Below are 10892 nucleotides of genomic sequence, written 5' to 3'. Positions count from 1 at the left end.
GATGATGACAATTTGTAATGAATAAGCGTGGCAAACAAAGAGAAGTCGCTCTATTATACGGAAAAGATGTAATTATAGATTTAATTTTCTTACTTAATTAGTGATATTATTTTCCATTTGTTGTTTTTGTCTTAAATATAATTTGATTTTCCATTTCCATAAATACGAAGAATAATACAGTAATTAATTATATCTTTGACTAGCCATATCTACACTGTTTCCTTTAATTTCCTTTATGTCTTATTTCGCTCTAAATTAAAGTCAGAGCATTGGCGCTATCATTTTCTTCCCGCTAAAAATACCTACCCTTAATTAATTTATTTCCATAAGGGTAGCCACGTCATGTAAATTGGGTCACAAAACACTTGTCGCGTCACCAATTATATTTGTGAACAAAAGTTAGGATCAGATAATTGACCGGCCGGGCAATTTAGGGTCACAGCCCAATAAAAATGCGTGTTTATGGTAAAGTGATGGTTGTTTAACGGCTGCAGAGGAGCTGTGAGATTCGATGCGCAATATTGGTGTGAGTATAGCACTCTAAGTCGACGAGAAGATGAGCTGAGGGGTTGGAAGTTTCACTATCCTGCCTGTCAAATAGCCCCGTAAAGGTAGTAATATTATTGCAAAGGGATGGGTCCCATGCTCTTATAATCTCTCAGCCGTTGGATCTCTGATTTCTAATAGCTGACACCTTTCGGCTCAATTTCCGATTATTATTAACTACTCTTTCAACGTGTTTTTTTCTGCGTAAAACCCACGGACCAACTATACAATTTACTACCTATAAAAGTTAAATATCATTTTTAATAATTTTTGCATTTTTTAGAAATTATTAATTACATTAATTTCTTTTTTTACTCTATTTCAAATCACCTTAAAAAAATGATATGAAAAATTTAACTATTATTAATGAGGGTAAAAAAACACAGTAACTAATGTTTTTTAGTGACTTTTTAATGTAAAATGCAATTAAATTTTTAAAATAAAAAGGAGAGGGTATCTTTTTTTTTTTAATTCTTATTATGTTTTTTTTATCAAGATATAAAGATTTTATATTTATCTATCATAGCATACACTAATTTTTTTTTTATAATGAGACTATAATAAAAAAAGATATTTACAGTCTCATTTTTTTAATTTTAATATCAAGGAGTTTAATGTATTTATTATAAAATTATAAAAAAGATTAACAGTGTAATACAAAAATGTCATAGGTGCTGATACTTGACGACATTGCACTGTCAAGAGAAAAATTAGGGTCTTATAATATATGAAAAATGAATAAATTTAAAAGAATGGAAGAAGAAAATTATAGAATATAAACTTTCACAATGTTTATTTTGATGTTTATAATATTCAGAATATAAAAATTATGCATATTTTTTATTAATAGTAGTAAGTGTGTTATATCATAAAAATATATTATACTTTTTAGGCCAAATGTTGTAAAAAAGCCAAACATTTCACAAAAGTTTCACAAAAGTCCTGACCTTTCAATTTTGTCGATTTTGGCAAAAAAAACTGATTATTTGGTTTCACAAAAGTCATGACCTTTCAATTTTGTCGATTTTGGCCAAAAATGAATTATTTGGTGTCACAAAAGTCCTGACCTTTCAATATTTGGCATGCCATATAGGCGCCACATAGGCGTCACATAGGCAAATTGAAATCAAATTGAGAGTTGGCTACAATTGAAACCAAATAATTTGTTTTTGGCTAAAATCGACAAAATTGAAAGGTCGGGACTTTTGTGAAACTTTTATAAAAGGTTTGGCCCTTTTACGATATTTGCCCTATTTTTTACAGTAACTTTGTCTTTTTATATATAATTTAAAGGGAAAATATTTGTGAGAGAAATTGAACATACGATCTAGCAGCTTATTGTCCAACGTTTATAAGATTTGAGTTATAGCTGATTGATTTTTATGATAATTATTTTTATATTGAAAAATAATGTTTTCAACAAATATTTGAGACTAAAAATATCATTTGAAATTAAAATAGGATTAAAATATTTATCCATAACAACAGAAAAATGAATTTTGAATTAAATTAAAAGTGGTGGGAATATACAATTGTTTTACATCCCTGTTTTTTACAAAGTTTTTACCAATCCAGTTAAAAGCAGTGAGCACTGAACATACTCTCGAACCTTGCGTCTCGCATTAAATCTCATCGTTTCCAACAGTTACCTTGCGTCTCGCATTATTTTGGAGTAGTATCTCTTCATTCCAACACGCCCACACTTTCCCTCTTCCGTCGCCTGCTCCGTCGCACCTTTTTTTTTCCTCTGCAACATCCCAGAATAAACCCTACCGGCTAGCAGTCGCGCCCCTTTCCAAAAGAAAAAAAAAGGAGAAAAAAAGCCATGAAAGTAGCAGAAAATGACCCTATAACTGTCTCAAATCAGCTCCTACAATCTTTACTCGAAGATGAAATCCCTCAGGTCCAGACTTTTAAAGGCAAATGGTCACTTATTAAATCTAAACTCACTGATCTCCGAACTCAACTCGTTGATTTCACTGACTTTCCTTCTTCTTCCATTTCTACCCCTCTCTGCCTCGACCTTCTCCACTCGGTCTCACATTCGTTAAACGACGCTGTTTTACTGGCTAAAAAATGTCAAACTCTTAAATTAACAGACGGGAAACTGAAAACTCAGAGTGAAGTTGATTCCGTTTTAGCTAAGTTAGATCGGCATGTGAAAGACAGTGAGATTTTAATTAAAAGCGGCGTTCTCCAAGACGGTGTCGTTTCAACCGTTTCGTGTACTTCCTCTTCTAAAAGAGAAGCAGTCCGAGTTGAGTCGAGAAATTTAGTAACTCGGTTGCAAATTGGGAGCTCCGAGTCAAAGAACTCAGCGATGGATTCGCTACTTAGTTTGCTATTCGAGGATGATAAAAATGTAATGATAGCTGTAGCACAGGGGGTTGTTCCTGTGCTGGTTAAACTACTCGATTCGAGCTCGGTAGAGATGAAGGAGAAGACTGTAACTGCAATTTCTAGGGTTTCAATGGTGGATAGTAGTAAACATGTGTTAATTGCAGAGGGTTTAATGCTATTAAACCATTTGCTTCGTGTTTTAGAATCAGGGAGTGGTTTTGCAAAGGAAAAAGCCTGTGTTGCCCTTCAAGCTTTGAGTTTTTCTAAGGAGAACGCAAGGGCAATTGGGTCCAGAGGTGGAATTTGTTCTTTGTTAGAGATTTGTCAAGCTGGTACTCCTGGTTCACAAGCTTTTGCTGCTGGTGTGTTAAGAAATTTAGCTGCTTTTGAGGAAATTAGAGAGAATTTTGTCGAAGAAAATGCGGTTTTTGTTCTTGTTATGCTTGCAGCTTCTGGGACTGTTTTGGCTCAAGAGAATGTAATTGGCTGTTTGTGTAATTTGGCTATTGATGATGAAAGGTTAAAGCTTTTGATTGTTAAAGAAGGTGGGATTGAGTGTTTGAGGAATTTCTGGGATTCAAATCCGCCGTTGAGAAGTTTAGAAGTTGCTGTTGATTTAATTAGGCATTTAGCTTCTAATCAAGCTATTGCGGAAGCGCTTGTTTCCGACGGGTTTACTGCGAGGATTGCGCCGGTGTTGAGCTGTGGAGTTTTAAGTGTCAGAATTGCAGCTGCTAAAGCTGTTTATGAGCTCCGTTTCAATACAAAAACTAGAAAGGAAATGGGTGAATTGGGAGTAATTGTTCCATTGATTAAGATGTTAGATGGTAAGGCTGCTGAAGAGAAGGAATCGGCAGCAAAAGCATTGTCCAGTCTTGTTTTGTATGCCGGTAATCGGAGGATTTTTAGAAAGGATGAAGGAGGGATAGTGAGTACAGTTCAATTATTAGATCCTTCGATACAGAATTTGGATAAGCAATACCCTGTTTCGATATTGACCTCGCTTGTGCAATCGAAAAAATGTAAAAAACAAATGATTGCGGCAGGAGCAGCTTTGCACTTGAAGAAACTCGTCGAGATGGATGTAGAAGGAGCAAAGAAGCTCTTGGATAGTCTTGGCCGTGGCAAGATTTGGGGCGTTTTTGCCAGGCCATAGCTGCAACAGAATTCAATGAACTAAAGAACATCGATTCGAGCTAATTCGATCATCTGTATGTACATTACTTGTGTTTATTTTTTCTCTCGTATTCAGTTTTGCTTGATTTTTTTTTTATTATCCGTCTTTGTTCATAATATTGTTAGGTTGCAGTAGACGTAAACGTTAGTAGCTTAAATGTCGTTGGAGTAACTATTGTAGAGCCGTAATCTTCGTTTGTTGACCTAACTAGATTGAAGTCCATGTTCATTATCAAAAACTAAATAATTGATTGTATTGTGCTAAAAATCACACTTCTACTTTTAGCTATTGTTAACTCTATTATAGTATCCAAACTCAAAGTTATAATCAAGGGATAGTTGTTGTATCTACTTTGTATAATCTTCCTATGAGTTGTTTGACAGATAGTTATGATTAACTTGTAAATTTTCTGATTCTAAATGTTTAGGAACTTCAGAAAGTTAGTTCCTGATCCTGATGTGTAAAGAACTTTCTTTCTACTTAAATGCTGTAATGAACTGCTTCGCTCGTTGTCATTACCTGTTAAGTATTATTCTTTTCTCCCTTTTAGAAAGATCTCCAAAGGCTAATTCTATTAGGCTTTTAGCTCTTCTTTCAATGGCAGCTACACGTAAACCTCTATGTAGAATCCCCCAAATGCCTAGTTTAACCTCTCAATTGAATAGTATTATTCTCAGTAATGAATTATTTCCAGCATTTCTTTATTATATGTAAAGGACCCCTCGTTGATTTTTATATGCAAGGGGTCCTGCTTTTAGTATGGCTCCAACCAAATATATTTGCTCAATCCTATATCTATGTCCCAACACCCTGCACTAGTGCTGATGTTTACTTGATTAGATAAGCACCTCCTCTTGCTGAATGGCCACTACCCACTGTCATTATCATAAGATTTATTCATATTTCTATGTTATTCTCTGTATAATCAGTGATTTTGATGGTTCCAATCTTTAGGAGTCGTCCATTCGATGCTTGATATATAATGCTCTTATAACTTATGTACATAATAATCTAAAAAATTAAATCTTTGTAACTTTTATCAAGACTAACCATAACTCTTAATTTTGTCAAATTTTGTTAATGATTCGAAGAATTTCGTTTTGTAATTGCAAAATTCGTGTTGGTTAAACATTATAAAAACCATAAAAATTGAGATGTTATGGTGATTAGGAGTAAATTAGGTATACAATAATGGGAGTAGAGCATGTGAAATTGTTCTTGTGCATGTGCATTTGTTGTAAAACCATATCCAGCCTTGTTGTGTCGGGTGTTAACTAAGCAAGCAAAACTCAAGGACCTACCTAAAAAATTGTAATCAAATTCTGGTGAACCATCGCTTTGCATCATCAGAGACCCGCACTTACAGCTGACTTAACCTTTTTATGTGTAGAAATAGAAATATTAGAGAAGTAAGAATTGATGGCTGATTAAACTGAGTTTGAATGCCATAATGGGAAAATGAAAGAAGGCTGCATACTTTATGAAACTTTAGAATTTTGTGGTCCTTGTTTTATTTCCCTTTGAGCTTTCTTTTTCCCATTTATTTGGGCCATTGTGAATGCAATTTTTTGATACTTTGGTGAAAGAGCTGTGGCATAGGACCCTTCAATGCCACATTTTTCCCATTTGCTGAATGTATCAATTCTCTAAGGCAATGATGGAAACCTCAAGGAAGGTGTATTTTCTCGTTTTGCAATCGGAAACGTTTCCGAAACTCTTAGGAAATGTTTGGAAGATGTTTCTGCAAATAATTACAGTTACATGCCTGTTTAAAAACAAAATCTTACAGAGTTACCTGTAAATAAACAAAATTTTAAGCTGCCTATAAAATTAAAGAAAATATATAACTAGTTTTCCACACACCTTATTATTCATATTACTCATAATACGGGTTTTGCTAGGGTTACTTTGTTTTTAAACAAAGTAACATACTTTGTTTTTTAATCCAATGAAAAAGTTACATGTGGCTTGATTTTTTTAAAAGCAACTTGTTGACCTGTTTAATAAGTTTTGTACCGGTAAATAATCTATTTAGGTCACTCATTTTTCATATAAGATTTATTTATATTCTTGAATTTATTTTTAATAGTAAAAAAGTTTAAATAAGTATATAATATAAAATTAAAGTTTATGTAAAATGTTATCATAAATTATAATTTTATCATGCCATAAAATTAAATTCTTACATATAATGTCAAAAACACTATTTGCAAAATATAATCTAAATATTTATGTTAAAAAAAATTAATTGGTTTTTTGTATTTAGATCCGATCGTTGTAGGTAGAATCGGTGAAAAGGCTGAAAAGGATGGCGCATCAAAGCAAACAAATCAAATACATAATCTGAGAATTAGGTAATATAATATCATTTATGAACTTAAATAGCAAAAAAAAAACACAAATTGATCAAAATTTAATTACTAAAAACGTAGTGTATCAGACACTGAAATCCAATCAACAAAAGCAATGTTATCGCTCAAACGATTACTAGAAGATCCAGTTGTTGTAATTTTATCCAAAATACTGATATATGTATAGCTTTTTCTATGCAAAATATTTTTGATTATAATCACTTTGATTGTAATTAAAAGCAATACCTGATGATTATATGAAACGTAGACTGATTAAATGTCAAGTTGCTGAGAATTGTTCATGATCAAATAAGAAATAGTTGTTGAAATTTTTTGGAATGAAAAAGCTGAGTTGATTAAGAACGATATAGAGTTTTGATATCGTGATTAAGTGGTTATTTGAATACCAGTTTAATAGGTAGTAGGTCACTTTTTTATTTTTATTTTAACGGTGCAGATTAGATTTGTTAGATCGATGGCTAATATTAAAAACAAGTAAGATACTTTGTTAAAAAACAAAGTATCTGTAGAAAGACCCCTCATAATACATAAACAAAAACTCTTCTTTCAAAACACTAACTTAATTAGGCATTGAAATGACTTATTTTATTAATTAAAATAGTAATTCATTTATATAATAAATGTTTCAATAAACAAATTTTAATACATTGTACAATTATTTATGATTTTAATAATTATAAATATATCTCTGTTTTTTTAGTTGTTTACACATTTTCCACATTTTTGTTTCCTATATTTTGAAAAACCTTTTCACAGTCCGGTTTATTTTCCATGCAACATATCATCATGCTCAACTAATCAAAAGGGGTTTAGTAATTCGTATGCTAAACTGTTTTCCGAATTCCTTTTGATCAAACCAACCAAAAATCTGAATTTGGAATTAATCATAGTCGTCAACAGATTGGTGACTTGGGTTCTTCTTTTGGATATCCAAGCATTTATAGGGCCTTTCAAATTTTGCTTTGCTTTGCTCTATCAACATCTGAAGAAGCCCACTACTTGTAAGACAAGGGTTATGATTCATATTAGTACATGCCCATTTGTGATCAATCAACCCAAAACAATTCTTTCCTACATGCTTAGCAAGATTCAAGCCAATACTGAAAAAAATTTCATTTTGGAACAAATTTGAAGTAACAAAGATTCACTATTGCCCCTAAATTTGCCCCAAAAAATCAATTAGCGCCAAATTTATAATAGCTTTATAAAAAAAAACCCTTTAAATTTGGTGTTTTTGCTCGTCTCTCAAATGAGGTGGCAAAACAAGATTAGAGCATTTATACAGATTGAAGTTGATAGAGCGGAAAATAATTGGAATAATTGTAACTAAAGGATAAAACAAGCATAATTGAAGATGTTTTTTTTTTCAAAACTATTTAATCTTAATTGTTTTTTTGTGTCAAGTTCAGGAAGTAAAATGCACCTTTGTTAAAATTGGAAGTTATTTAGGGGCCATAATAAATTGCTGAGAAATTCTTTAGTTAGACTCAGTCCACCACGTCATTCGTGGACTAAGCCTATTATATAATGACACGTCATTAAAATGATGACAATTTTGTAAATTCGTTTATTACTTATTTACACATTTGAATAGTTAATATTATAAGATTGCCATCATTTTAATGACGTGTCATTATGTGGTAGGCTTAATCCACGAATGACGTAGTAGACTGAATCTATCTAAAAATTTCTCTCAATTGCTATGCTTTATCTAAAGCTGCCATGCTGCAAAACAATTTTAGTTACCAAAACAGTAACTTGAGGCGTCTTATCAAAATTAATGAACTCTGAGTATTATTAATTTACTATAAATGATGTTTGAAAGTTTTGAGATATAAAATTTTAATTTTGAGATATGAAGGAAATTCTAACATACTAAGAAGCACGGAAACTTCAACAAAGTTGCGTTTTCCATTTCGGAAACGTTTCGAAAACCGGAAACTCTTGGACACCCGTACGAAACATTTCGGGCCGTTTTCGTAAATAATAAAAATTAAAAATTTGTAAAAAAATTAAAATTAATACCCACAAATAAAAAAATCTAACTAATTATCCAGAAATTTTATATTCGCATTGCCCATAATATATCAAATATACTTATTTGTGCTGAATTATATTATATTTTTTTATATATTAATAAAATTTTAAATATTCAGTATATTAAAATGAATTATTTTGTTAATTATCATAAATATTTTTATAATATTTTTATAAATATATCCCTATATTTTTGTTATTTACACGTTTTCCCTACGTTTCGTGTCCTTCATTTTGAAAATTTTTTGTTTCCCCGTGTACGTTTCGTATCGTTTCCGTTTCCGTGCTACCTAGCTAACATATATATAATAGAACAAATTTAGATTATATTTACAATGGAGTGGACCACTTTTAAATGAGTGAACTCTAGAATTCAAAAACATAAAAATCCTCATGAGAGAGATCCTTTAACTATCCAGTCTAAGTAAAAATAATAATGGAAGTGAAAGAGATGATATGTTGTGTGTTCAGTTAGGGGAAACTAACCGCAACCGCCTTAACAATTTATTTCGGTTAATTTACTTTAACATATTAAGTTAATTCTAACCAAAAAATTTGGTTTGATTTCAAATAAGAGTATTTATTTCAATAATTATTATTTATATTTTTATCGGTTTAACCAAATGAATCGAATCAAGCAATTAATTTGATGAGTTTGATTGCATATTCTTAAAATTTTGATAATTTAGTTAAGTCAGTTTCGGTTTCAGTTAATTTGAATAATTCAATTGGTTCTTTAAAAAAGATAAAGTAATTCATTTATAGGTAATTTAGTTATAGGTAACTCGGTTTATTTTTAACCAAACCGACCAAACGCTCACCCCTACAAGATTTCAGTTGCTTATTCAAACATCGTTATGGGAGTTTGAACTACATTAATTAGCAACAACCTCTTCACAATGCTTTAACATCCTTTTATTGTTTTTTTTTATCAAAATCTATGCGTGCACAACAGTTCTTTTATTGCATTCACCGAGCAGCCAAATGGTGGCAAATGTCAATCACACTAACAGAACATTAAATCTTGATTCAGTTTCATTAACCATTCATTACTACTACAATTTTACAATACAAACACACTTCATCTTCTTCATTAATTTCTGCTGCTTAATTATTTTTAAACTAGATTAGACTAGACTAAAACTAGACATCAAACCCTACATTACATAATTTTCTTCTCCTACACATGAATTTGCCGAGACTTATTTGCAGAACTTACCGTAAGAATCAGCAAAAAAATCACAGACAAGTACGCAAGCATCACCGAAACAGTTCCTCTGTGGCAGAATTTTCCGAACCGGTCACAAATCGGCATCCAACCGGAATATGTATTCCCATATTTTCCCAGGAACCCTATTGCAGTTGCAGCCGAACACCCGGCAAGAAGCAACAGCATCATAATCTGTACGTCACATTTCAAGAATTATCAGCAAGAAAAAGTTACATATAAACCATATTCTATATATAGTATAAGATTTTAATGTGGAAAAAAAAAACCCAAGTTTGGTTACCAAATCATGCAGAAATAGGAAGAAAATATGGCCCGGATTTGAGCTATAACGACCAACAACGCAGAGGAAAAATAAAGATAGAACAGAGCAGACACACGCTATTATATTTGCATAAACAAAGAACCTGAAACACATATATAAAAAACACAAGATTATTCATCCCATATCATCAAAATTCAAAAATAAATAATGTACCATTAAAACCAAAGAACAAAAATTATTTACTTGAAAGCAGAGGAGTAATTATATTTAGCTTCCATGTCAAAGTCACCAATTGAAATGGATTGTTTATTAGTAACCATAATCGAAGCAGCCGCTAACGTAGCACCAACTGTTAAAACTCTCAAGAAAATTTGTGCACCGAAGAAAATCTTCTTGGTTTTCAGTGGTGAATTTGGTGGGTACTTGTTCTCATAATTTTCCATTTTTGAAGAACACTTAAAATTCAGAGAAATAAAAACAGAATGATTTGAAAAAATAATGGTTAGAGAAAATTAAAAGAGTGTGAAGTGAAAGAGTGTATTTATAGGAAGAGACGAGAGAGGAATCTTTCAAGGCGGAGAAACATTGATGATGTGATTGAGCTGTTCAAGCGCTAAATCAGATGGGTCCTCTGTTTTTTTTAATTTTTTTCATTTGCATGAACAATGAGAAATACTTAGTTTATATTTCTTGCTAAAATATGTGCATTAGAGTAGGAAAATCTAAATTCATTTAATTAGAGATTTTTCTTGGTGATTATTCACTCCATTTGGGGGGGTTGACTCATCATTATTCTAATTAGGCTTAATCTTAGGCTTTGGACTGGTTTTGTGGAGGGTAAGTAATTTATATTATTTTTGGAAAAAATTAATATTAATTTTGTTTACCTTATTTAGAATCTTTTATTAACATTAAGTAAATTATTTA

At 31.5% G+C, this 10892-nt stretch overlaps 2 protein-coding genes across 2 annotated transcripts; one reads left to right on the top strand and one right to left on the bottom strand.

The window, feature by feature from the left end:
* The first annotated feature begins 2132 nt into the window (after positions 1 to 2132).
* Positions 2133 to 4318, top strand: LOC126674257 (uncharacterized). The gene has a single exon (XM_050368679.2). The coding sequence runs from the start codon at positions 2372 to 2374 to the stop codon at positions 4040 to 4042; it is 1671 nt and encodes a 556-aa protein (XP_050224636.1). The 5' UTR covers positions 2133 to 2371; the 3' UTR covers positions 4043 to 4318.
* Positions 4319 to 9489: 5171 nt separating this feature from the next.
* On the bottom strand, positions 9490 to 10653 carry LOC126671781 (CASP-like protein 1F1). Its single transcript, XM_050365588.2, has 3 exons — positions 10209 to 10653; positions 9984 to 10107; positions 9490 to 9874 (listed from the first exon to the last, which is right to left on the bottom strand). Exons 1-3 carry the CDS (start codon positions 10406 to 10408, stop codon positions 9653 to 9655), a joined length of 546 nt encoding a protein of 181 aa, XP_050221545.1. The 5' UTR covers positions 10409 to 10653; the 3' UTR covers positions 9490 to 9652.
* Between the last annotated feature and the right edge of the window lie 239 nt (positions 10654 to 10892).

This window comes from Mercurialis annua, linkage group LG3 (assembly GCF_937616625.2).
Source record: "Mercurialis annua linkage group LG3, ddMerAnnu1.2, whole genome shotgun sequence".
NCBI lineage: Eukaryota > Viridiplantae > Streptophyta > Magnoliopsida > Malpighiales > Euphorbiaceae > Mercurialis > Mercurialis annua.
Note: the sequence above shows the minus strand (reverse complement) of the source record. Positions and strands in the feature narration are given on the sequence as shown.

Excerpts from the sequence above, each read along its gene's own strand:
- LOC126674257 (XM_050368679.2), top strand. The coding sequence starts at position 2,372 with ATGAAAGTAGCAGAAAATGACCCTATAACTGTCTCAAATCAGCTCCTA.
- LOC126671781 (XM_050365588.2), bottom strand. The coding sequence starts at position 10,408 with ATGGAAAATTATGAGAACAAGTACCCACCAAATTCACCACTGAAAACC. Across the intron at positions 10,108-10,208 it reads AATTACTCCTCTGCTTTCAA|GTTCTTTGTTTATGCAAATA; the intron begins GTAAATAATTTT and ends TATGTGTTTCAG. Across the intron at positions 9,875-9,983 it reads TCCTATTTCTGCATGATTTG|ATTATGATGCTGTTGCTTCT; the intron begins GTAACCAAACTT and ends TGTGACGTACAG.